At 43.2% G+C, this 27406-nt stretch overlaps 1 protein-coding gene across 1 annotated transcript in view; it reads left to right on the top strand.

Moving 5' to 3' along the window:
* LOC139452711 (dynein axonemal assembly factor 9-like) overlaps positions 1–24703 on the top strand; it is a 179601-nt gene extending 154898 nt beyond the window's left edge. Inside the window, exons 17-39 of the mRNA XM_071234279.1 lie at positions 1172–1254; positions 2022–2066; positions 3821–3975; positions 5708–5778; positions 6121–6265; positions 7724–7827; positions 8030–8176; positions 9472–9551; positions 9954–10058; positions 10634–10745; positions 11242–11330; positions 11620–11769; positions 17241–17317; positions 17855–17903; positions 18248–18329; positions 19216–19304; positions 20782–20868; positions 21180–21286; positions 21819–21893; positions 22711–22904; positions 23535–23600; positions 23983–24076; positions 24323–24703. Coding sequence (XP_071090380.1) covers positions 1172–1254; positions 2022–2066; positions 3821–3975; positions 5708–5778; positions 6121–6265; positions 7724–7827; positions 8030–8176; positions 9472–9551; positions 9954–10058; positions 10634–10745; positions 11242–11330; positions 11620–11769; positions 17241–17317; positions 17855–17903; positions 18248–18329; positions 19216–19304; positions 20782–20868; positions 21180–21286; positions 21819–21893; positions 22711–22904; positions 23535–23600; positions 23983–24076; positions 24323–24426 — 2310 coding nt within the window. The 3' untranslated portion in view covers positions 24427–24703. The remainder of the gene's footprint in view (positions 1–1171; positions 1255–2021; positions 2067–3820; positions 3976–5707; positions 5779–6120; positions 6266–7723; positions 7828–8029; positions 8177–9471; positions 9552–9953; positions 10059–10633; positions 10746–11241; positions 11331–11619; positions 11770–17240; positions 17318–17854; positions 17904–18247; positions 18330–19215; positions 19305–20781; positions 20869–21179; positions 21287–21818; positions 21894–22710; positions 22905–23534; positions 23601–23982; positions 24077–24322) is intronic.
* Positions 24704–27406: the final 2703 nt, after the last annotated feature.

Here is a 27406-nt window from a genome sequence, read left to right as displayed (position 1 = left end):
CCTGATTCTTAGCATGGTTTGTAGCCTGTGTCAAGGTGCAGTGGGTTCTGAGACAGAGCTTAAGCAATTTGGACAAGTCAGACTTTGTGGTTTCACTAGTGTCAAACACATTGTCATCTCACAATATAAACAAAAGTATTGTTATACCCATTATGTTTCCTGTATTCAACAAGAATATGGCTCAGGTTTATAAATCATATCATGCCATTCCTCTAAGGGATTCCATGACAGGATACGCCCGGGAGAATTCCAGGGCTAAATAGGTCCCTAGTTCCAATGATTGTAAGAAAGAAACTGAAATGGCCACATACAGTAAACTACGGTTATAACGAACTCATAGGGACCACTAGTTTTAGTTTGTAATAACCGTAGTTTGTTATAAGCATATATGCAGCATATGTACAGCAAATGCCCGGGACTAAAAAATAAGTTTTTTATATCGGTCAGTTCGTTATAGGCGTGTTCATTATAAACGTAGTTTACTGTAGTATGTAATGAGTTGGTTTGCTTACTGCTTACTGAAGACCAACTCTCATGTGTGACTTGTCTGCAACTCAGCTAGTTGTGTGTCGTCATACACTAACAGCTTGGATAATTGCTCAAACTATTTACACTTGTTGACTGGTCTGCGCTCCTCATCTATCTAACTGCCTCCGTGGTCTAGTGGTAGAGCGTCCGCCCGGAGAGCGGAAGGTCCGGGGTTCGATCCCTGGCCGCGTCAGACCAAAAGACGTTAAAAGATGGTACTTGTTGTTACCTTGTCTGGTGCTCGGCATTAAGGGGTTAAAACAAGGACTGGTTGGCTCGGAGTCAGTATACTGCGTCTGAGTGGGGTATTCATGTTAAACTGCGGCATGGTATCTCAGTGGGCTAGCACTATAAATCGGCATCAGTCCGGACTAGTACAAGCAGCCACACACAAACACTCGCACGTGCATGCACGTCGCTATGTAAGTGCAATAATCTTGGCGCGACGTTAAACCCAATTTCACCTCACCTCCTCATCTATCTAGGCAGCTGTGGAATACCTGAGACATTACTGACAACACACCCCATTCACTCATTATATGACTGTTTGAAAACAAGTTTCATTTAGCAGAGGAGATCTTATTCATAGTGAAATTGTCAGTTTCTTGATATTTATGTTGGCGATGTTGCAATGCTGTTGCAGGCGAGGCTGAAGGCTGTCCAGACTCTCCATGACGACTGTGGTGACCTGAAGACTTCTTCTCTCCTCAACTATCTGTCTGATCGGTATGTAGTAGGACAAAGATCAATGGCAGGGTAGAATGCAGCAATCCCATTGGCATAAGATGCCATGCTGGAGGTGAGGTCGTACAACATCATTTCTTCTACGATGCTGTTATGTTGGGGCAATGAATGGTTGCAACAAAATGTTGCGTGTTCACCCAGGATTGAAATGGTACAATACTGGAAGTCCATCTCTGATGCCCCCTGTTCTGATATCACTTTATATTTCCTAAAGCAGCCTAAAACCAGGCCCTTTCACTCACTATGTTGATGCGATGTTATCAAGGAGTGTCTGACACGTTTACTCACTGTAACCCTGATCAAACAACTTTTGAGCGAAAGTAATATGACACTCTTTGAAATCTGCGTAGAAAGAACATGCTTGATTGAACTTTAAGGTTGTGAAATGACACCAAAGCCTGTAGCTGCGGGAATATTGCTCGACATGAAGAGAAGTTGACTATTGGAAAGTTGACGTCATCCCCTTGTCATACAGTCTTGTGTTGAGGTTTTTTTCACTCTGAACCCTGGCACAATGCTGTTACACCAAATACATGCCGTTGTTTCCCTCTATTGGGGAATTCAAAACTGATTACATACTGTGGGCACACACGTGTCATTGGCCTGTTGGGAAGTGTCATTATTGGTTTTTAATCCAATTGGAAACAATTATATGAAAGTAGGAATTTCATTGTGTCAAATGATTCCACTCAAACCAATTCAACTTGATAATTTGAACGTGTTCTGTTTATATTTTCTTCCTGTTTCAGATCAAGTGTCAAGTTTACTATAGAAGCTGTTGACAACTGTGGCAGGTGGGGGGGAATTCTGTCACTTGGTCACTTTATGTCATTTCTCCTTTACAACGTATTCCTTTCAATCTGCATAAAACAAATCTGTGTTAACAAACAGTTTTAAAAATTAATTATTAAAGTCAAAGGGCCCTTGTTATTACCTAGATGTGAACAGTTCAGAGTTTAGGGGTCGCCTTAGTTTCAAACACTGCCAAGTATGGCAAGGAGACGTACTCTGCCTGCTGGATACGTCGTAGGACTCAGATCAATGGCAAATATTAGCCCATTGTCATAAGATATCATGAGATCTAGGGAAACTAATTCCTGTAAATAAGACTGAGTGGTATATTTTTGCTTTATGCTGATTGATGAGTTAATGAGTTGATATTCATGGTGTGTGATGCCATTGTTCATGATGATGATCCAACAGTTAACTGGTCAATTCTTTTGACTCCTTCAGGGTTTCAGATCAGTTCAAGTTCTAGGACATTCACTCCTTATCTTCCAAAATGTGAAAGAAATCAAGATATTGTTAATATTTGGCAGAGATATGTCCTATCAAAAGTTGATAAAAACATAAAAATAGCCTAATATGAGATGCAGCTGGATCACGAGGGGTACATGGGGGTTTTATGCTTCCCGTGTTAGGTTTTATAACCTAACAGGGGATGCATAAGACCGCATGTACCCCTCGTAATCCTCTTGCAACAAAGTTATCTTACTAACATGTTTTAATATGTCATTGTAAAAAAAATGTAAAAATCCAAAATTGATAGAAAAAAGCTGTTCAACTGAACTGAGGTAAACTTGTGCTATGTCCCGTGACTTTCATTGACTCGAAGGTGGGGGGAGGAAAGCGTGTGGCTTTTTACTTCAAAGCGGGGTATGTGGGATATATTCTGCCTCTCAGAAATCCACGTGCAGCCTGACTTGCTCATGGTGGGGTTTAAGGGATTTAATCCCCCCTGAGAAATTTATTTCCCTCCAAAGTGAGATACATAGTCTTTTATCAAGATCATGTGGACCAATCAGATCGCTTCATTCTGACATGGAGATATGATAATGCCATTTGTCGCCAGCAAAATCCCTCCTCTTTGTGTGACCCACATTCTTCTACATTTTCTTGACTCTGAGTAGCATATAGAATAAACTGCTCATAATTCAGACTGATTATCTCTCACTTAGGAATATATGCTGCAAAGGCTTGCCTGAGACTGTAATAAGTTTGTTAGCTATTCAGTAAATAACCCAATATCAGTTTTGAAACTGTTTAGCTGACCAGATAGTTGACAATGGAGACTCAATAAGTTGCAGAAACAGATGTTGTTTTTCCAAAGTTACAATACTTGCCCCATCATTTGGTTCTGTTTTTATGTCTGTTGAACTAGCAAATATCTACGATATATATAATGACTCATTAGCTTCTGATTCAAACAATTACCCAGCTAGTTCCATCTAATGAAATATTTAGCTTGACTCTTACCAATCAGTGAAGTCAGAGATCAATAATCAATAGCAGAAATATAGAAATATGGTGCCAGATACTGTCATTTCTGCCACTAATTTTTCTCTATAGATATTTGATTAAACTCTTGTCTCGAGGCATTTAAACAGCTTGTGGGTGCACCTACCTCCACATGCCTGCAATTCAGTCTACACTCATGCATTAACGTCAGATCGTTATTGAAATGATTCAATAACTCAACCAAATATTAGTAATAAAAGTGTGGGAAATGAAATTTGGTTGTCATATCAAAGCCAATTTCTTCCTCCAGGCCCAGCTCCCTGCGAGATGGCAGCCAGAGTCTTCTGGTGAAGGTTGCCACCATGACCCTGTATGACGTCCCCAGTTGCCATGGCAAGGGCCACCTCAGCTCCTTGGTGTTTGCGGAGTCCTTCCTAGACTCTGTCATTCCAGTCTCCGACCCAGGTGGGATTGTAGTATCCAACTAGACCCTGTAGCAATTGACAACTGAATGGTCCACTTGCTTGATGACCACTAGGTCGTAGCCTCATAGTCATAGCTCACTTGCCTCACAGCCTCGTATCGCAATAGCCAAATAAATCCACTAGCCTGATAGACCAGTATCCAATTGGTTCACTAGCCAGATAGCCCAATATCCAAAATGTCCACTCGCCTGATAGCCCAATATCCAAATTGTCCTCTAGCCAGATAGCCCAGATAGCTTGAAAGCTTAATAGCCAAATATGCTCACTCGCCTGATAGCCCAATATCCAAATGGTCCACTAGCCAGATAGCCCAATATCCAAATGGTCCTCTAGCCTGATAGCCCAATATCCAAATGGTCCTCTAGCCAGATAGCCCAATATCCAAATGGTCCTCTAGTCAGATAGCCTAATATCCAAATGGTCCACTATACTAGGCTAAATAGCCCAATATCCAAATGGTCCACTATACTAGACCAGATAGCCTGTTAGCCTAATAGCCCAGTAGCCTGATAGACTAATTCCATGGGCTTGTGGACTTTTTGGCTACATGTAGTGTATCCTCAGGGATTGTAACATTAATGAACACTAATGGGGATGTTATTTATTTTCACTATTCAGAAAAAATAAACATTTAATTTCACTTTATACATGTTGTATCTTGATAAAATTAACAGATTTGTAAGTTATTTAACCATAAGTGGGCACAAAATGGCTAATCTTGAGTGATGGTAGTTGGTGCTGGGGGATGCCTGGTGGTGGAAGGTTTCACCAGGTAAGCTGTGTGCTATTAGTGTGCCAAAGCTTCTTCACTTGCTTTGTTAAGGTACAGTCAACTACGGTTATAACAAACTCAAAGGGACCACTAATTTTAGTTTGTTATATCCATTGTTACTTATACGCATTTTGACTGTCAGACATCTATTTCTAAGTCATGTGACATCATGTATATGATAAATAACAAAAGTGTGCACTGTACATGTACAGAATATATCCACTTCAATCACTGTGTTACTATTGTTAATTGAGGGTGTAATTTGAGGACAAGGTGTCAGTACTTAAGAGTAAATCAGTTGCCTTCAATTGTTTATTGATGCTTTGAACAGCAGCGTTTTGATTGGTGACACGTGAGGGATGAACAGTTTGTTAGACACTTAAACATTAGCGTTGACAGAGTACATGCGAGACCACAAAGTGAGTTCGCTATATCCGTTGTTTCGTTATGAGTGTGTTCGTTATATCAATCAACTTTATATGATAAAACATATGGCAAATGGCCTGGACCAAAAGAACAGTTTGTTATGTCCGTCAGTTGATTATGAGCATGTTCATTATAACCGTAGTTTACTGTAAATGGACTGAAGGAGACATTAACGTAACCAGGAATACCGTGACTATAGAAGCTGATTTAGAAACTGTGAGAACCTCTTCCTTTCAGCCGGAGTTATACAGGTGTGGATTGTCGGCATGTTCATTGGAGATTAACAAAATAACAATTGTTTGCAGATTTCTGCAAATTTTGAATGGAATTAAGTCATTGCTGTTCAGTGTTTAAACATGTTATTGTCAAAATATTAATTTGATTATTCAATTAGAATTTAATTTACGTTTCTATTCATCATTAACTTGACAGACAGAATTCATTTGGGCCAGTGCCCGTGGCCATTTTTTCTAGACCTGTCTGAAAGATGATTATTCACCTGTGGGTGTTGCAGGCCAGCCGGAGACAATCAGCAGTGATGTTCTCGTTCTCACCAGTCACCTGCCAAGGTTCCAGATGTGGGCAGTAAGTGGCCAATCTCCATGCAGTGACCCCATGTCAGCCTGGACTACAGCAGATCGGAAACCCACCCTCCTGGACTCAAGTTGTGTCCCGATAAACTGTCAATCCACTAGTGACAAATTGCATCCCAGCTTATGTCTTGTTAAAAATTGAATTATTGCATCTTGTTTATCTTCCTTTAGTTTCACCATTGTTAAGTCCCTGTCCTTCACATAGAAAGAGAAATGGATTAATTTATGTCTACAAGTTTTACAGGATATCAAATAAGCTATATTAAAAACCTTTGCCGAACATTTCCAAGGTAATTTCTAAATGTGTACACTGTGTGTTATTTTGTTGATGTAGAGCAGCAAGGCAGACTCGTTGGCAAATAAAGATATCCAGGAGAGACTGAGGTGTAAGAGCCTGCCTGGCTTCGGTGATGTGGTGATGCATGGGGAAGCAGTCCACCTGACAACTGGGGATGTGCTCACCTCACCCCCATGTCAAGGTCAGTCGGGCAGTCGGGTTGTGGGCAGCTTGTAACAGTATTCTAACCCTATCACTGTGGGGATCAGCCGAGATGGGCTTAACACATTGTATCCATATGGGGAAAAGATCCCCACTCTTTAGCTCATATGGCGAATAGATCCCCGCTCTCTTTTTTTTTAGTCCATATGGCAAGTAGATCCCCGGTCTTTAGTCCATATGGAGAATAGATCCCCGGTCTTTAGCCCATATGAGAAATAGATCACCGTTTTTAGTCCATATGGGGAATAGATCCCCGGTCTGTAGCCCATATGGCAAATATATCCAGGGTCTTTAGCTCATATGGGTAATAGATCCCTGGTCTTTAACCCATATGACGAATAGATCCCCGCTCTTTAGCCCATGTGGCGAATAGATCCCTGCTCTTTTTTTTTAGTCCATATGGAGAATAGATCCCCGGTCTTTAGCCCATATGAGAAATAGATCACCGTTTTTAGTCCATATGGGGAATAGATCCCCGGTCTGTAGCCTATATGGGGAATAGATCCAGGGTCTTTAGCTCATATGGGTAATAGATCCCTGGTCTTAAACCCATATGGGGAATATATCCCAATCTTTAGCATGTCAAGCCAATGCTTTAACAACTAGGTTACCCCACTGCCCCCTTAACAAGGTGTGTTGCCAGTTGAAATACGCTGAAGCAGGGTTGTCAGTCATCCCTGGTTCAGGTTACTGTAATGTAGTCAAACTGTAGCAATACTGCACTCATACCATGGGGATTCCAGGTTAGAACTGGTCCCCAGCAACCTCTGCTGGTCGCAAGAGGTGGCTTAATGGATCGGAGGGTCAGGCTTGGTGAATTGGGATGGTGTGTCGTCGTACCCCACCGGCAAGGATTGTTGCTCACAATATCAAGCACTGGATTGTCTGGTCCAGATTCAATTATTCACAGGCCACAGTCAATTAGCTGGAATAATGCTGAGTGTAGTGTTAAACAGTGGTTGAAACTAACAGTTTTAGTCCATTATTCTTTATAATTATAACATGTAGCAAAACCCTTTAAAGTGGCAAATTTCTGCTAGTCCTTACCTATTGGGCAGTTTGGCAAGGACTGTAGGATTAGTGCCAATTTCTAATGCTGGTTAAACAACAAACACACACACTGCAGTCATGGTGTAACTGTGTTTTGACCATCTGACGTGAGATCAGGCAATCTACGGCATGAATTGATTCAGGGAGTCGCCATCATGTAGCCGTGATTGTGCTGTCAAGGGTGTAAAACCCATTTACTCATTTCTCGCTTTTATTTGATGGCAAATATTTCTCTCTCCTTGGTTGTAAAGCATTATATATGTCTGACAAGCCTCATAAAGATGATATTATTCGGCAGGACATTTGACATTTACCATTAATGATAATTCCTCAGCTTTCGACCAAGTCATTCCAATCTCTTCAGCTTCTTTGTTTGGTGTGTTTGCAGACTGTCTGTACTTGTATGAGAATGGCTTGATCGTCCAGGCCTCGCAGTATGGGGCGTTCTCTCTCATGGCCAGACATGTAAAAGGATTCTCCTTGTATGATGGGGTAGGTTATCTTGAGTTGATTTCACACTAAATAAATCAATTAACATGTGATAGTCAGATCTTCTGCAGATATTGATATCATAAGTACTTCAGTTTAGTCCATGTCTGAGTGATCCCAGTTCATTCCTCTGTGACTAGAAATGCTTGATGTTAATGTGACACCTTGAGTGAATAGTCTGGCAGACAATATGTTTGTGTGACAGGACTCCATATCCAATGTTGCGTTCCTCATCGCTGACCTGGACGTGACCGCCAGGGCTCGACTGCCTCCTCATCTTCTCAGCTCCAACAACAGGCTGGTTATTGCAATTCCTCCTCGGAGTAAAGCCAGGAAGGCTCTCTTCCAGCAGGTAATACCGTCCTCCTGTAGCCAGCCATTGTGTCCTGAGTCTTGTTTCTACTTGTTTTAAAGAAGGTGACATTTAAACTTTTCAAAGCGGTATTACACCTCACTCACTCACTCACTCACTCACTCACTCACTCACTCACTCACTCACTCACTCACTCACTCACTCACTCACTCACTCACTCACTCACTCACTCACTCACTCATGCCTGCTGTTCATATTGGTGGTAGGATGGTACGCTATATTATCATGGTAGTTAATTTATACTGGATCGTAATGGCCCCATGCTTACTAACCTATTAAATATGTCAAATGCAAAGTGTTTCTTGTTCTTTGTTAAACTTTTATGACACATCAATAAAGATTGATCGATGCAGATTTTCTTCACCGAGTTCGGTAAACAAAGTTCATGTCATTGTGATTGAAGGGCGAGTTACTCTATATTATTGCAGTATGGCTATTTTATGGTGTGATATGTGTGGGTTATGTTTACATTACTTCCTGGTTTGGATTATGTATAATCAGTATGCATACAACCTAGTTTGGGGCAAGGGGGATCTTCTAAACAAACGGGTTCTTTTCTAATCCATTTCGAATGGAGGTAGGGGTAATTCCACATCAAAAACATTCCAGAAACTATCATCAAAAAGTTAACATGTATACCATGAAGAATCCTGTAATCGATCAAGCAATGATATATCGTGCTAAGATTCGCATAACTAAACGGTCAACAGGGATTGTGGATTAAAAGATTACCATTCCCATGATAATATAGAGCCCATGATAATAGAGTCCTACTATATACTGTGTGTGCCCGGACTAACTGCGTGTGATACGAAGGTGTAGGTCACTGCTCATACTGGGGCAGTCAGGTAGCCCAGTGGTTAAAGTATTCTCTCATCACGCTGAAGACCCAGGTTCAATTCCCGACATGGGTACAATATGTGAAGCCCATTTCTGGTGTCCCTGCCATGATATTGCTGGAATATTGCTAAAAGCGGCGTAAAACCATACTCACTCACTCACTGCTCATACTGGTGTGCCCCGCCCGGACTCCAGATTCCACTCCACTATTTCCAGACTCCACTATTTCCAGACTCCACTATTTCCAGACTCAAGACTCCACTATTTCCAGACCCCACTATTTCCAGACTCCACTATTTCCAGACTCCAGACTCCACTCCACTATTTCCAGACTCCACTATTACCACACTCCACTTTTTACCGGCCACCATGATATTGCTGTATTATTGTGGACTGCAGCATGAAGCATGATTGGCTGACTCTGACTGTTGCAGGTCCTGCCTGTGTGGAAGGGGGACAGTGACATGCCGGAGGTGAAGAGACAGGAAACACTGCCCGAGGACCTCTCTGCACTGTGAGTCTCTTGTAACCAAGTTCAATCAGTTTCTGTAATCTCCACATAGCGAGGATACCAATGATATTTTTCTTCTACTTTCAAATATTTGGTGTGTCATCGTTGTCATTTAAACATGGAGAGGCAGTATTCATAGCTTGCTCACCTTGAACAAAATGGAAGGACATTATTTGAGCTAGAAAGATGCAAAAACTTTGTGAAATTGTTTAAACCGATATTTTACAATTGATTAAACAAATTAATATTCTTTGAGGCCAAGATCAGTGATCCTGTTTGTTGTCTGAATAAAGTACACTTCTCAACCCTGTATCACTTTTAGGAATTATGACATGGTATGAACTCCTATTATTATCTATCTGAGACTTAGGTAATTATGACCATGTGTTTTCTGTCGTGTCACAGCCACAACCTGCTGCAGATCCATCACACATCAGCTGAGAACATCATTGCCCCCATCAATACCATCACCTTCAAGCGAGTTCCCAGTGTCCTCCCACACATCAACAGGTAGACCAGACATAAGCTCAACTCTCATGCAGCAGATGCATTTAGAGGTTGTCATCAAGTGCTAAATTAGCACTTCCAGACACATGGTATCACATGACATGACTGGTCACAATATCTGTATCTTCTGTGCCTTATGATCCGTAATAAAAATAATAATAATAGTAATAAGAGATGTATGTTGACAGATATGGCGAAATCAATTGTTTAACAGTAAAACTGAGATTTTGTTATATATTTTTTGAAAAATAAGTCAACAGACTGGTCAATAATGAAGTCAGCATGTCAGCGTTTGTTTAAATCTGTGTCATGGTGATTTTTTACAATGTAATGATAACTATAATGGTTGTTGAAGTAATTGTTACTAAAGTAATTATTGTTGAATGAAAAGTCATTTGTAAGTTGCATGTGCAGAAATTCATTGGTAGAAATCTTCAAGCAAGCGATGTTTTAAATTGAACTGAACAGTTTGATGAACAATGCATTTGATGTCAATCCATAAAAGGTCCATCAGCAAACAAAAAGTTGCTGGTGAAATTAATTCCTCCTTGTGATATGTTGTATGATCTGTGGTGCAGGTTCTTGCCCCACTTCGTGGCAAGCAGTGTGGGCTGGCATCCTGTCCAGCAACATGATCTCAACTGTCTCCTCAAACAAGAGACCCCACCGCCATCGGCAGAGACAGAATGGGTATGCTGTACTCAAATGCAATTCAAAATTTATTATCAGTTGGAAGAAAATTAATCCAAATATGTTAGTTGTGGGAAATCCAAATCTTCATGACATATATCCAGTTATTGCTCCTGAAAGTTGTCGAACTCTATGGGACCAGTTTGTATCCCAAGCACCCTGTTGCAAGAGATGACTAAATTTGGAACATGTGGGAAGTCCAAGGTTAGAACTGGTCTCTAGCAGCAATGCTAGGAGACTTAATGGATCAGGTGGTCAGGCTCGGTGACTTGGTTAATAACTGGCAATGTACCCCGACAGCATGGATTGTTGCTCACAATATTGGTTGTTTGCCTGGTTCAGGCCGCCATCATACTCGTAGATGGAATATTTTTTAGTGTGTCGATAAACGGCAAACACACACAGAAAGTTGGTTGTGAAGTGAAGGTGTCAGCAGATCCTGCTTGCTACATCATCTGCTTCTGTGTCCTCTAAAGTGCGTAATTTCTCTCCCCAGATCCCGGTTACTATACTGACTGGAGTGCCAGGCTGTCACAAGGAGAACCTAGCTAGAACCATCACCAGCTTCGACAAGGACAACACACGGTGAGATGACACAGTGAATCATGTATGTCATTAATTCTCCTTCATCAGGTGAAGAATAAAAGAAGTTGCTGTCCATAAAAAAGTGCCTTGTTTTCTTGTTCTCCCAACTTCGAAATACCTATCAAAGACTTCATTGCTGTTGATGCTAATTAATGTCTTATTACGACTTGAATCAGTGCAGTAGTCATGCTCATGATTTGTTTCTGGTCATGTTCTTCATAAATTTAAACCAGGAACATGCATCACTTGGTACTTTGAATGTTGATTTTAATCCTCTATGTGTGAACAGATGGACGACAATCTGCCAGCCCCATGACAACAGTTCAGTGTTCGACCCTGTGAGTCTCCAGAACTCCCTCACCTCAGCCTACTCTGCCAACCGCCGCCGCCATACGTCTGGCAACTACAAGAGAACAAGGGTGGTCGTCCTCACACCAGGGTGGGTATATTCCCCACAGGCTGTATGTAAGATGTCAGGGTGGGTAGATTCTCCACAGGTTGTATGTAGGATGTCAGGGTGGGTAGATTCTCCACAGGTTGTATGAAGGATGTCAGGGTGGGTAGATTCTCCACAGGTTGTATGTAGGATGTCAGGGTGGGTAGATTCTCCACAGGTTGTATGTAGGATGTCAGGATGGGTAGATTCTCCACAGGTTGTATGATGGATGTCAGGGTGGGTAGATTCTCCACAGGTTGTATGATGGATGTCAGGATGGGTAGATTCTCCACAGGTTGTATGATTGATGTCAGGGTGGGTAGATTCTCCACAGGTTGTATGTAGGATGTCAGGATGGGTAGATTCTCCACAGGTTGTATGTAGGAGTCAGGGTGGGTAGATTCTCCACAGGTTGTATGATGGATGTCAGGATGGGTAGATTCTCCACAGGTTGTATGTAGGAGTCAGGGTGGGTAGATTCTCCACAGGTTGTATGATTGATGTCAGGGTGGGTAGATTCTCCACAGGTTGTATGTAGGATGTCAGGGTGGGTAGATTCTCCACAGGTTATATGTATGATGTCAGGATGGGTAGATTCTCCACAGGTTGTATGATTGATGTCAGGGTGGGTAGATTCTCCACAGGTTGTATGATGGATGTCAGGGTGGGTAGATTCTCCACAGGTTGTATGTAGGATGTCAGGGTGGGTAGATTCTCCACAGGTTGTATGTAGGAGTCAGGGTGGGTAGATTCTCCACAGGTTGTATGATTGATGTCAGGGTGGGTAGATTCTCCACAGGTTGTATGTAGGAGTCAGGATGGGTAGATTCTCCACAGGTTGTATGAAGGATGTCAGGGTGGGTAGATTCTCCACAGGTTGTATGTAGGAGTCAGGGTGGGTAGATTCTCCACAGGTTGTATGATTGATGTCAGGGTGGGTAGATTCTCCACAGGTTGTATGTAGGAGTCAGGATGGGTAGATTCTCCACAGGTTATATGTAGGATGTCAGGATGGGTAGATTCTCCACAGGTTGTATGTAGGAGTCAGGATGGGTAGATTCTCCACAGGTTGTATGTAGTAGTCAGGATGGGTAGATTCTCCACAGGTTGTATGTAGTAGTCAGGATGGGTAGATTCTCCACAGGTTGTATGTAGGAGTCAGGGTGGGTAGATTCTCCACAGGTTGTATGTAGTAGTCAGGGTGGGTAGATTCTCCACAGGTTGTATGTAGGAGTCAGGGTGGATAGATTCTCCACAGGTTGTATGTAGGATGTCAGGGTGGGTAGATTCTCCACAGGTTGTATGATTGATGTCAGGGTGGGTAGATTCTCCACAGGTTGTATGTAGGAGTCAGGGTGGGTAGATTCTCCACAGGTTGTATGTAGTAGTCAGGGTCGGTAGATTCTCCACAGGTTGTATGTAGGATGTCAGGGTGGGTAGATTCTCCACAGGTTGTATGTAGGATGTCAGGGTGGGTAGATTCTCCACAGGTTGTATGTAGGAGTCAGGGTGGGTAGATTCTCCACAGGTTGTATGTAGGAGTCAGGGTGGGTAGATTCTCCACAGGTTGTATGATTGATGTCAGGGTGGGTAGATTCTCCACAGGTTGTATGTAGGAGTCAGGGTGGGTAGATTCTCCACAGGTTGTATGATGGATGTCAGGGTGGGTAGATTCTCCACAGGTTATATGATGGATGTCAGGATGGGTAGATTCTCCACAGGCTGTATGTAGGATGTCAGGATGGGTAGATTCTCCACAGGTTGTATGTAGGAGTCAGGGTGGGTAGATTCTCCACAGGTTGTATGATTGATGTCAGGGTGGGTAGATTCTCCACAGGTTGTATGTAGGAGTCAGGGTGGGTAGATTCTCCACAGGTTGTATGATTGATGTCAGGGTGGGTAGATTCTCCACAGGTTGTATGATGGATGTCAGGGTGGGTAGATTCTCCACAGGTTGTATGTAGTAGTCAGGGTGGGTAGATTCTCCACAGGTTGTATGTAGGATGTCAGGGTGGGTAGATTCTCCACAGGTTGTATGTAGGATGTCAGGGTGGGTAGATTCTCCACAGGTTGTATGTAGGATGTCAGGGTGGGTAGATTCTCCACAGGTTGTATGATTGATGTCAGGGTGGGTAGATTCTCCACAGGTTATATGATGGATGTCAGGATGGGTAGATTCTCCACAGGTTGTATGTAGGAGTCAGGGTGGGTAGATTCTCCACAGGTTGTATGATTGATGTCAGGGTGGGTAGATTCTCCACAGGTTGTATGATGGATGTCAGGGTGGGTAGATTCTCCACAGGTTGTATGTAGTAGTCAGGGTGGGTAGATTCTCCACAGGTTCTATGTAGTAGTCAGGGTGGGTAGATTCTCCACAGGTTGTATGTAGGATGTCAGGGTGGGTAGATTCTCCACAGGTTGTATGTAGGATGTCAGGGTGGGTAGATTCTCCACAGGTTGTATGTAGGAGTCAGGGTGGGTAGATTCTCCACAGGTTGTATGATTGATGTCAGGGTGGGTAGATTCTCCACAGGTTATATGATGGATGTCAGGATGGGTAGATTCTCCACAGGTTGTATGTAGGAGTCAGGGTGGGTAGATTCTCCACAGGTTGTATGTAGGAGTCAGGGTGGGTAGATTCTCCACAGGTTGTATGTAGGAGTCAGGATGGGTAAATTCTCCACAGGTTGTATGTAGGATGTCAGGGTGGGTAGATTCTCCACAGGTTGTATGATTGATGTCAGGGTGGGTAGATTCTCCACAGGTTGTATGTAGTAGTCAGGGTGGGTAGATTCTCCACAGGTTGTATGTAGGAGTCAGGGTGGGTAGATTCTCCACAGGTTGTATGTAGGATGTCAGGGTGGGTAGATTCTCCACAGGTTGTATGATTGATGTCAGGGTGGGTAGATTTTCCACAGGTTGTATGTAGGAGTCAGGGTGGGTAGATTCTCCACAGGTTGTATGTAGGATGTCAGGGTGGGTAGATTCTCCACAGGTTGTATGTAGGATGTCAGGGTGGGTAGATTCTCCACAGGTTGTATGTAGGAGTCAGGGTGGGTAGATTCTCCACAGGTTGTATGTAGGAGTCAGGGTGGGTAGATTCTCCACAGGTTGTATGTAGGATGTCAGGGTGGGTAGATTCTCCACAGGTTATATGAGACCGCCTCCGTGGTCCTGTGGTAGAGCGTCCGCCCGTAGAGCGGAAGGTCCAGGGTTCGATCCCGGGCCGCGTCATACAAAAAGACGTTAAAAGATTGTACTTGTTGTTACCCTGTCTGGCGCTCGGCATTAAGGGGCTAAAACAAGGACTGGTCGGCTCGGAGTCAGTATACTGTGTCTGAGTGGGGTATTCATGTTAAACTGCGGCATGGTATCTCAGTGAGCTAGCACTATAAATCGGCATCAGCCCGGACTAGTACAAGCAGCCACACACACACATACACATGCATGCACGTCGCTATATAAGTGCAATAATCTTGGACGCGACGTTAAACCCAATTTCACCTCACCTCACCTCACAGGTTGTATGTAGGAGTCAGGGTGGGTAGATTCTCCACAGGTTGTATGATGGATGTCAGGGTGGGTAGATTCTCCACAGGTTATATGATGGATGTCAGGATGGGTAGATTCTCCACAGGCTGTATGTAGGATGTCAGGATGGGTAGATTCTCCACAGGTTGTATGTAGGAGTCAGGGTGGGTAGATTCTCCACAGGTTGTATGTAGGATATCAGGGTGGGTAGATTCTCCACAGGTTGTATGTAGGATGTCAGGGTGGGTAGATTCTCCACAGGTTGTATGTAGGATGTCAGGGTGGGTAGATTCCCCACAGGTTGTATGTAGGATGTCAGGGTGGGTAGATTCTCCACAGGTTGTATGTAGGAGTCAGGGTGGGTAGATTCTCCACAGGTTGTATGATTGATGTCAGGGTGGGTAGATTCTCCACAGGTTGTATGATTGATGTCAGGGTGGGTAGATTCTCCACAGGTTGTATGTAGTAGTCAGGGTGGGTAGATTCTCCACAGGTTGTATGATTGATGTCAGGGTGGGTAGATTCTCCACAGGTTGTATGTAGGATGTCAGGGTGGGTAGATTCTCCACAGGTTGTATGTAGGAGTCAGGGTGGGTAGATTCTCCACAGGTTGTATGATTGATGTCAGGGTGGGTAGATTCTCCACAGGTTATATGATGGATGTCAGGATGGGTAGATTCTCCACAGGTTGTATGTAGGATGTCAGGGTGGGTAGATTCTCTACAGGTTGTATGATGGATGTCAGGGTGGGTAGATTCTCCACAGGTTGTATGTAGGAGTCAGGGTGGGTAGATTCTCCACAGGTTGTATGATTGATGTCAGGGTGGGTAGATTCTCCACAGGTTGTATGATTGATGTCAGGGTGGGTAGATTCTCCACAGGTTGTATGTAGTAGTCAGGGTGGGTAGATTCTCCACAGGTTGTATGATTGATGTCAGGGTGGGTAGATTCTCCACAGGTTGTATGTAGGATGTCAGGGTGGGTAGATTCTCCACAGGTTGTATGTAGGAGTCAGGGTGGGTAGATTCTCCACAGGTTGTATGATTGATGTCAGGGTGGGTAGATTCTCCACAGGTTATATGATGGATGTCAGGATGGGTAGATTCTCCACAGGTTGTATGTAGGATGTCAGGGTGGGTAGATTCTCTACAGGTTGTATGATGGATGTCAGGGTGGGTAGATTCTCCACAGGTTGTATGATGGATGTCAGGGTGGGTAGATTCTCCACAGGTTGTATGATGGATGTCAGGGTGGGTAGATTCTCCACAGGTAGTATGTAGGAGGTCCCAAGACACATAGTTAGGCCCCTGTCGATTATGCTTCATGAATCCAGTGGGTGACCTTAAGTCTGGTTTTGATTATTTACCGACCATGTCATCACAGTGTTGTTAATTGTAATACTTGAGAATTATCTGTTTTGTGTCATTTACATTTTTATCATTCATTGATTATTGATGAGTATTTACATTGATAAGGTCAGATAGAACTGAGGTGAGGTGAAATGGGGTGTACCGTCATGTTCAAGATTATTGCACTTTTGCAGAGATGTGCATGCACGTGTATGGATGTGGCTGCTTGTACTAATCCGGACTAATGCCTTTTTTATAGTGCCAGACAACTGAGATACCATGCTGCAGTTTAACATGAATACCCCACTCAGACACATTACACAGACTCCAAACCGATGATACCTTGTATTATTCTCTTAATGCCAAGCACCAGGCAGGGTAATAACAAGTACCATCATTTAACTTCTTGGTATGACAAGGCTGGGGATCAAACCACCAACCTCCCACTCTGCTAAGACAACTTCCATTTATTAGGGACACAAAGTTCTCTATAGTTACATCAGAATAGCTTTAAGGGGAATATTGCCAGACAGTATTGATATTAAGGGCATATATTTTCTTGATTTATTATATTTTGTATTTTATGTATTTAAGGTACACTGACATCATTGATGTAGTCCATGCCATAGTCTCTCACCCAAACACAGAGGTCGCTGCACAGATCAGGATAGGTGAGAGTTTCTCCGTCATTAAGGGGGAGATCTGGATTTGATTTTGATCATTTGACTCTTGTGGAAACTGTGTTTGAAAATGATGTGTTTTAGGTTCCTCTGGGATGTGTTGTATGATCCCTATTGTGTTGTTCCTTCCATATGATGAGATGCATATTCTCCAGGATGTGTTGTATGATAATTCCTGTTGATATGTGTGTCAGTATTTCACTTTGATGTTGTGTATTACCTATATTGTACCGTATATTCCCTAGGATCCTAGGATAATCTGTGGCGCTATATGTATGAGTACATTGCCTATGCCGTGTTGTAGGTGCAGTGACAGCCTGCGTGTGTATTACCTATATTGTACCGTATATTCCCTAGGATCCTAGGATAATCTGTGGCGCTATATGTATGAGTACATTGCCTATGCCGTGTTGTAGGTGCAGTGAACGCCTGCGTGTGTATTACCTATATTGTACTGTATATTCCCTAGGATCCTAGGATAATCTGTGGCGCTATATGTATGAGTACATTGCCTATGCCATGTTGTAGGTGCAGTGACAGCCTGCGTGGACCCTCTCAACACATTCATGGAACACAGGTACAACACTACATGATCACACACCAGACACCTGCAGATAAACACTTGCTTCTCAGGCTAGCCGACCTATTTCAGTTTGGATGTCATTGTACCCAAGGTTACATGTATAAATGCTCACAATATCAACCACTGGTTGTCAGGTCCAGATTTGAACACAGGCCAATCTCCCCTAATGGGATGTCCTCAGATCTTTGTTTAGTGGTAGCGAGAACTTGGGTCTGATTTTAATGATATTGGAACACAGGCACTATATGTTATATTTATAACACCATTCAGTCATCCACTCCTAGTCTGGGTTGGCACCCTGATGCACTGTAGCTCACGTTGACTCCTCCCTGCTCCAGGTTGACGTTCCCCACTCTGTTGAACCACTGCAGCCAGGGCTGGGTCAACTGCATCGTCTTCACATCCTCCATATCCACCAAGGTAGGCAATGTACCTAGTCAACAGTGCTCCCAACACATGTCTGTCTGTTATCCATGGGACTAGTGGAGATCCATGCTTCCCGTAAGAGGTGACTATGCTTGTCGTAAGAGGCAACTAACGGGATCAGGTGGTCAAGATCACTGACTTGGTTGATGCATGTCATTGTATCCCATCAATGCTCATGATGTAAATCACAGGGTTGTCTGGTCCAGACTCGACTATTTACAGACCACTGTCATATAGCTGGAATATTGCTGAGTGCTGCATAAAACAACACACAAACTGAACCTAGCCAAGAGTGCTCCAAAACATGTCTGTCTGTTATCCAAGGCCTGTAATACTATGGCTGAACTAGCTTTGGTTCCATACAAGTGTTCAGTTAGCTGACGTCTTTTCAGATGCTGCAGGTTTCTAACAATATTTGTTATTCATAAAATACGTTTCTGTCAGTCTAATGTATCATTCATTTGGGTATGATGAAATATCCAGTATTTATAAATAATAAATGATGGAGGTAATGAGTGAGTGAGTGAGTGGGTGAGTGAGTGAGTGAGTGAGTGAGTATGGTTTTATGCCATTTTTAGCTATATTCCAGCAATATCACAGCGGGGGACACCAGAAATGGGCCTCACAAATTATACCCATGTTGGGAATCGAACCCGGGTCTTCGACGTGATGAGCGAACGCTTTAACCACTAGGCTACCCGACCGCCAGTGTAGGTTATGAATGAACAATATATTTAATCAACACTTACATAATTTGTAAGGTTTAAGGTACCATTTATTACATGTTGTTATAAGCATTAGATGGTGATCCACTGTGTGTGTCTGGTTGTAACCATGTGACAGCTGAGTCTGATTCCCACTGTAATCCCCTGTTGTCCAGAACGAGACGCTGGAAGAGGTTCAGAATCTCGTCCGCAGTATCAACAGCGATGTGGCTCTGCTACTGGCTGAGAGGGGCATTGTCAGGAGGTAGGTACTCAGCCTGCTAGTCTTCCTTCCACTATCACAGATATTGACCATTGTTTTGGATGGAATTTGTTTTTTTGTAATAACCTCTTAGTTTTACTTTTTCCTAGTAAGATCCCATCCCAGGTGTGAGGTTTTACTGTTTCCTAGTGAGACCTCATCCCAGGTATGAGGTTTTACTATTTCCCAGTGAGACATCCTAGGTGTGAGCTTTTAATGTTTCCTAGTGAGACCTCATCCCAGGTGTGAGTTTTTACTGTTTCCTAGTGAGACCTCACCCCAGGTGCGAGGTTTTACTGTTTCCTAGTGAGACCTCATCCCAGGTGTGAGTTTTTACTGTTTCCTAGTGAGACCTCATCCCAGGTGTGAGTTTTTACTGTTTCCTAGTGAGACCTCATCCCAGGTTTGAGCTTTTACAGTTTCCTAATGAGACCTCATCCCAGGTGTGAGTTTTTACTGTTTCCTAGTGAGACCTCATCCCAGGTGTGAGTTTTTACTATTTCCTAGTGAGACCTCATCCCAGGTGTGAGTTTTTACTGTTTCCTAGTGAGACCTCATCCCAGGTGTGAGTTTTTACTGTTTCCTAGTGTGACCTCATCCCAGGTGTGAGTTTTTACTGTTTCCTAGTGAGACCTCATCCCAGGTGTGAGTTTTTACTGTTTCCTAGTGAGACCTCATCCCAGGTGTGAGCTTTTACTTTTTCCTAGTGTGACCTCATCCCAGGTGTGAGGTTTTACAGTTTCCTAGTGAGTTTCTTCAGTGGTCTAGTGGTAGAGCGGCCGCCTGGAGAGCGGAAGGTCCGGGGTTCGATCCCCGACCGCGTCATAACAAAAGACGTTAAAAGATGGTACTTCTTGTTACCTTGTCTGGCGCTCAGCATTAAGGGGCTAAAACAAGGACTGGTCGGCTCGGAGTCAGTAAACTGTGTCTGAGTGGGGTATTCATGTTAAACTGCGGCATGATATCTCACTGAGCTAGCACTATAAATCGGCATCAGTCTGGACTAGTACAAGCAACCACACACACAGACATGTGCATGCACGTCGCTATATCAGTGCAATAATCTTGGACGCGACGTTAAACCCTATTTCACCTTACATCACCACCTAATGAGGCCACATCCTAGGTATGAGGTTTTACTGTTTCCTAGTGAGGCCACATCCTAGGTATGAGGTTTTACTGTTTCCCAGTGAGACATCCCAGGTGTGAGGTTTTACTGTTTCCTAGTGAGGCCACATCCTAGGTATGAGGTTTTACTGTTTCCCAGTGAGACATCCCAGGTGTGAGGTTTTACTGTTTCCTAGTGAGGCCTCATCCTAGGTATGAGGTTTTACTGTTTCCCAGTGAGACACCCCAGGTGTGAGGTTTTACTGTTTCCTAGTGAGGCCTCATCCTAGGTATGAGGTTTTACTGTTTCCCAGTGAGACACCCCAGGTGTGAGGTTTTACTGTTTCCTAGTCTGTCTGTGATTGTGTTGCAGAAGCCCTGACCTGGAGCTCATCATGTCCGAGTCCAGCTTCCACCTGCCCCAGATGGTGGCCGCCAGACAGTGTCTCCACCCTGGCTGGTAAGTCAGCCATAGTCATGGCTATACTCATGATGTGGTATATTTTACTAGTGCTTCAATTTGCTTGAACTGTTTATTTTTCAAGATATTTTAAACTGAGAAGCAAAAGAAACTATACCTCTCACTATCAGTTGATTTATCATATGTTTGATTGTCAACTGAAAATATCTTAAGTTAGCTATATCAATTTAAAAAAATTAACTGTACTGGCACTTCAAAGAATACTTCTACATGGTTTTATTTTTGAAAATATGAATTGATTTTAAAAAATTCAAACTTTAAAAACAATTGTGCTGGGGTTTTTTCACCAGGCACCAGGGCATCTACCTCCGAGCCACCACCGCACCACCCATGAACCAAGTGGTCCTCCACTTCTCCAAAGCCCTGGACAGGAACAAGCTTCACAACAGTCTCAGAGGTGAGAGATACCAGTGGCCTTTATTGCTTGGTTCATGCTTGTGTTTGATGTTTGATTTATTGTGCATAAAGATCAACTTGATATCTGTACCTATTTCATATCCAGAATCACTATTTTATTCTGTACCTTAATCACATGAAGTGCCTGCATTGATTTGTTGCCAAGTATCTTCATTGTCTCTAAGATAGGAGTCTCCCTCTAAACTTTACTGAAAAGTTTCCATGCTTTAATTCACTAAAATCATAAGGATACTTTTCTGGTTCTAACAAACATATAGATTCTCTGTGAAGGTTCTATCTTGAACTGTTGTTAAAGGTAGATATATCCAATTTTGATGAAACACCAACAGCACATTGCTTCAACATCCTTATTAAACATTGTTTTTATTTCCTGCTGTTTGTGACCGCCTAACAAAACTGAAACAATGAGAAAGTAGCGGGTATCTAATATTTGAAGCCTAAATATATAGCCACAGTTGTGTTATCTACAATCTGTTGTGAGGGGTAATCATGATGGTGTATTTCCTTGTCAGATCTTCATGGGAGGCTGAACAAACACAGGCTGGAAGACAATATATACCATGTGGAGGGCAGACTGAGATTCACAGGTAGGTCACAACATCTACCACGCTGAGGGCAGATGGAGACTCACAGGTAGGTCACAACATCTACCCTGTGGAGAGCAGATGGAGACTCACAGGTAGGTCACAACATATCCCACGTTGACGGCAGACTGAGATCCACAGGTAGGTCACAACATCTACCACGTTGAGGGCAGATGGAGACTCACAGGTAGGTCACAACATCTACCCTGTGGAGAGCAGACTGAGATCCACAGGTAGGTCACAACATCCACCACGTTGAGGGCAGACTGAGATCCACAGGTAGGTCACAACATCTACCACGTTGAGGGCAGATGGAGACTCACAGGTAGGTTACAACATCTACCCTGTGGAGAGCAGATTAAGACTCACAGGTAGGTCACAACATATCCCACGTTGACGGCAGACTGAGATCCACAGGTAGGTCACAACATCTACCCTGTGGAGAGCAGACTGAGATCCACAGGTAGGTCACAACATCCACCATGTTGAGGGCAGACTGAGATCCACAGGTAGGTCACAACATCTACCACGTTGAGGGCAGATGGAGACTCACAGGTAGGTCACAACATCTACCACATTGACGGCAGACGGAGCATTGATGGCGGTATCAGTTGATTAATGATAGTTAACATGCCAGGACCAACAGCAGTTTATAAATGCATTCTGGTCGGGTCCTGTTCTTGAAGTAACTTGATACTGTTATTGTCGGACTTGACACTCTGTAGGAGTAGATATGGTTCTAACCAATATTTCCGGGAGTTTCATACACTGATGGAAGCAATATCTGATCTCATGTAATATTGTGTCAACTTTGTCCCAGATTCCCGCCAGATAGTGGAGCTACAGTTTGTGACACTGAGCGGCTTCCTGGCCTCGTCGCCATCAGATGACCAGGCCATCCCTCCATCTCGGCAAATGAATGGCCAGCCTCTCCATGACTGTTTCCTCACCTTCAGTGGGTGTGGCCTGCAGGAGGACAAGCTCAAGGACTGGCTACGTCTCTGTGCTCAACAGGTAAGGCCGGGGTTTCATAACATAATGGGGGGCACGGGTGGCCCAGTCGTCTAAGGCCCCGCGATTCGCTCTGCGGAGTTCTGTCCCTTGGGCACGCCAGAAATCTATGATTGTGGGTTCGAATCCAGGTTCCCCCCGATTATGTTTCTAGGTTTGTCAGCACCATACCCGTGCTTGTGGGTTTCACCGAAGTGGTAAACGTCTGAGACCTGCATCACTTCGGGCTTTCCTCCCACATTAAGCTGACACGCCGCGATATAACTGGAATACTGTTAAAAGTGGCGTTAAACCAAACTCACTCACTCACTCATAACATAATGTCCCTGTGCGCCACAGGTAAGGCCAGGGTTTCATTACATAATGCCCCTGTGCTCAACAGGTGAGGCCGAGGTTTCATTACATAATGCCCTTGTGCTCAATAGGTGAGGCCAGGGTTTCATTACATAATGCCCCTGTGCTCAACAGGGGAGGCCGGGGTTTCATAACATAATACCACTGTGCTCAACAGGTACGGCCGGGGTTTCAAAACATAATGCCACTGTGCTCAACAGGTGAGGCCGGGGTTTCATAACATACTACTACTACTACTACTATTTCCTGACTGTCTAACTGATGTGCTGTCCTCCACAGAAACCCGAGAAGAAGAAGCCCGTGTCCCGAGGAGGACTCACCAAAGAAGAAATCTCCATGATACATGTAAGACGTTTGGGATGTTATTTACAAGTTTATCTGTCTTTGGTACCTACTGTTCACCATACTTACCTCCCTTGACTGTACCAGGATTCAATGGTCATGGATTTGAAATACCAAATTTACTGTTGATAATTGTTGGTATACAGCACCATACCCATGATTGTCAGTTTCAAATTGGTAAATGTGTCCAAACTCTGTGACATTGGGCTTTCTTTTAAGCTGACCTGTCATTCTATAGAATGTTTGAAACTTCCCATAATGACTTCATCATCTCCTGTTTACAAAATGCCATGGTTGGAGTCCGAAAATTTGTATTTGATGAAAAAATTGGATAATGATCCCATAATTTAATTGTCTTGATGGAATGGAATTGTTCTGTTAACAGAAGACGCACCACCTTGAGACCCTGCCCCCCGGCTGGTTCTACAACGGCACACAGTTCCTCAGCATGGGTGGGGACAAGTCCAGCACACACCCTAGTATCCTTGTGTTCCACAGTAGGAAGGAGACAGGCCACATGTCTGATACTGTACAAGGTTTTACAATATTGTTGACTTCGGCTGAGTTTAAAATTAAATCAATTTTGTTTTGTTTATGACAATACTCAAATGGACATTCAAAGGAATGGAGTATGATATCCAGAGTAAAACGTTTTCACTATATATGACCAGAATATGCCTAAATACTTTATAATAAAAACTGTTACTTTCCTTAATCCTGTAAAGATCTGGAAGAATTCATCACCAATTGGGTGAAGTCCAAGAATAATGAAATCTCTACCTACAACGCTCAGATTGAGGCTGAAGCTTTCACAGATCTGTTTGACTGATGATGGACACGTCAGTGTGGATGAACACTCTCCACCCTTCATTCTTCAACTGATGTAAACAGATGGCAATGCTTCATCACAACGTGCTCTGATAAATGTCACTCCATTATCTCAGCGTGCACTTCTGAACTGACCCCTTACCTTTATGCTGACCAATCAAACAATGAAGTACTGCCTCAGACAAGTAGCTGACAGTTACATACTGTGCTGTACCATACTGAGAACTAGACTCTGGAAGGAACAGATTTCTTAGAGGAAATAAGTCTTTACATGTTTGTCACTGACTGTTTCTGTAGACTTGAGATCACCAGTGTCCCTCTGTTCTGTGTTTCTGTAGACTTGAGATCACCAGTGTCCCTCTGTTCTCTGTTTCTGTAGACTTGAGATCACCAGTGTTTCTCTGTTCTGTGTTTCTGTAGACTTGAGATCACCAGTGTCCCTCTGTTCTGTGTTTCTGTAGACTTGAGATCACCAGTGTCTCTCTGTTCTGTGTTTTTGTAGACTTGAGATCACCAGTGTCTCTCTGTTCTGTGTTTCTGTAGACTTGAGATCACCAGTGTCTCTCTGTTCTGTGTTTCTGTAGACTTGAGATCACAAGTCTCCCTCTGTTCTGTGTTTCTGTAGACTTGAGATCACCAGTGTCCCTCTGTTCTCTGTTTCTGTAGACTTGAGATCACCAGTGTTTCTCTGTTCTGTGTTTCTGTAGACTTGAGATCACCAGTGTCCCTCTGTTCTGTGTTTCTGTAGACTTGAGATCACCAGTGTCTCTCTGTTCTGTGTTTTTGTAGACTTGAGATCACCAGTGTCTCTCTGTTCTGTGTTTCTGTAGACTTGAGATCACCAGTGTCTCTCTGTTCTGTGTTTCTGTAGACTTGAGATCACAAGTCTCCCTCTGTTCTGTGTTTCTGTAGACTTGAGATCACCAGTGTCTCTCTGTTCTGTGTTTCTGTAGACTTGAGATCACAAGTCTCCCTCTGTTCTGTGTTTCTGTAGACTTGAGATCACCAGTGTCTCTCTGTTCTGTGTTTCTGTAGACTTGAGATCACCAGTGTCTCTCTGTTCTGTGTTTCTGTAGACTTGAGATCACCAGTGTCTCTCTGTTCTGTGTTTCTGTAGACTTGAGATCACCAGTGTCTCTCTGTTCTGTGTTTCTGTAGACTTGAGATCACCAGTGTCTCTCTGTTCTGTGTTTCTGTAGACTTGAGATCACCAGTGTCTCTCTGTTCTGTGTTTCTGTAGACTTGAGATCACCAGTGTCTCTCTGTTCTGTGTTTCTGTAGACTTGAGATCACCAGTGTCTCTCTGTTCTGTGTTTCTGTAGACTTGAGATCACCAGTGTCTCTCTGTTCTGTGTTTCTGTAGACTTGAGATCACCAGTGTCTCTCTGTTCTGTGTTTCTGTAGACTTGAGATCACCAGTGTCTCTTTGTTCTGTGTTTCTGTAGACTTGAGATCACCAGTGTCTCTCTGTTCTGTGTTTCTGTAGACTTGAGATCACCAGTGTCTCTCTGTTCTGTGTTTCTGTAGACTTGAGATCACCAGTGTCTCTCTGTTCTGTGTTTCTGTAGACTTGAGATCACCAGTGTCTCTCTGTTCTGTGTTTCTGTAGACTTGAGATCACCAGTGTCTCTCTGTTCTGTGTTTCTGTAGACTTGAGATCACCAGTGTCTCTCTGTTCTCTGTTTCTGTAGACTTGAGATCACCAGTGTCTCTCTGTTCTCTGTTTCTGTAGACTTAAGATCACCAGTGTCTCTCTGTTCTCTGTTTCTGTAGACTTGAGATCACCAGTGTCTCTCTGTTCTCTGTTTCTGTAGACTTGAGATCACCAGTGTCTCTCTGTTCTCTGTTTCTGTAGACTTGAGATCACCAGTGTCTCTCTGTTTTGTGTTTCGGTAGACTTGAGATCACTTTGATGACAACAGCCTCATATCTATCTTATTCTTTAAATTCTTTCAGCATTATATATTTCTTAGACTTTTATTAAAAAAAAATGTTTGGTTTACTGAACCTTGGACCCTGAGTATATGGAGAAAAAGCCCATTATCATTTTTTAGAAAAAGGTATATTTATCCCTACCTACCTGGAAAATGTTTAAGAATTTTACACACAAAAAATGAGAATCTTGCACCACAGTAACGATATGACTTTGTCGGCTATAAGTCTCTAATGATCTACAGGACAACTCAGTGTTGTCAGTGAGAAGTAGTAACTCCAGGCACATCCATTTTTCTCTAAACTTTGTAAGCCAACTGTGAAAAAAAGGCATTGTGTGTCATGTAGTCAGGTGTATATTGCAAAGAATTGCCAAAAACCTGTCACGCTAGGAATGAAGTTATTGGAAATATTGTTTCAAGGACGTAGATGTGCAGACTGACTGTAGATGTTGTGCCAAATGTTCACCAATTGCTCACTCTCTTCACCATTGCTTGTGCTGTTGTTTACAACATGTAAATCCTGTGTGGGAATTTGTTTGATGGTGCTCACAGATGTTGATATCTTAGCTGACTGCCCACATGATACATGTATATAATAGGCAGGGAAGCTGCTGCCACTTGTCCACGAGCCAGAAGGTGACCAGTTTTAAAGGTGATATCTGGCTGATTGACATGTTAGTTAGTTTATAGTTTGCTTGTATTGTTAGTATTCAGTGAGACTGCATTAGACTTCCTGAGCTTGATATAGGGTTTAAGAGGCTGTGACTTTATCCTCCTGGGTAAATTGCATCTTTGGACTACTGTCTGTAGTCTGCTGTCAGGAAATACAAATAACCTGATTTATCATACCTCCTTGTCAGAATGATGAGATCTGATTGGTCCACACAATCTTGATAAAATACTGTGTATCCCGCCTTGGAGGGGAATAAGTTTTTCAGCGGGGGATTAAATCTCATGCCCTACCATAAGCAAGTCAGGGTGCATGGGGATTTCTGAGAGGTGGAATAAATCACTTATACCCGGCTTCAAAGCAAAAAGCTGCACGCT

The sequence above is a fragment of the Haliotis cracherodii genome, unplaced genomic scaffold, assembly GCF_022045235.1.
Source record: "Haliotis cracherodii isolate W230 unplaced genomic scaffold, xgHalCrac1.p SCAF_9, whole genome shotgun sequence".
NCBI lineage: Eukaryota > Metazoa > Mollusca > Gastropoda > Lepetellida > Haliotidae > Haliotis > Haliotis cracherodii.
This window is presented reverse-complemented; position numbering and strand designations above follow the sequence as displayed.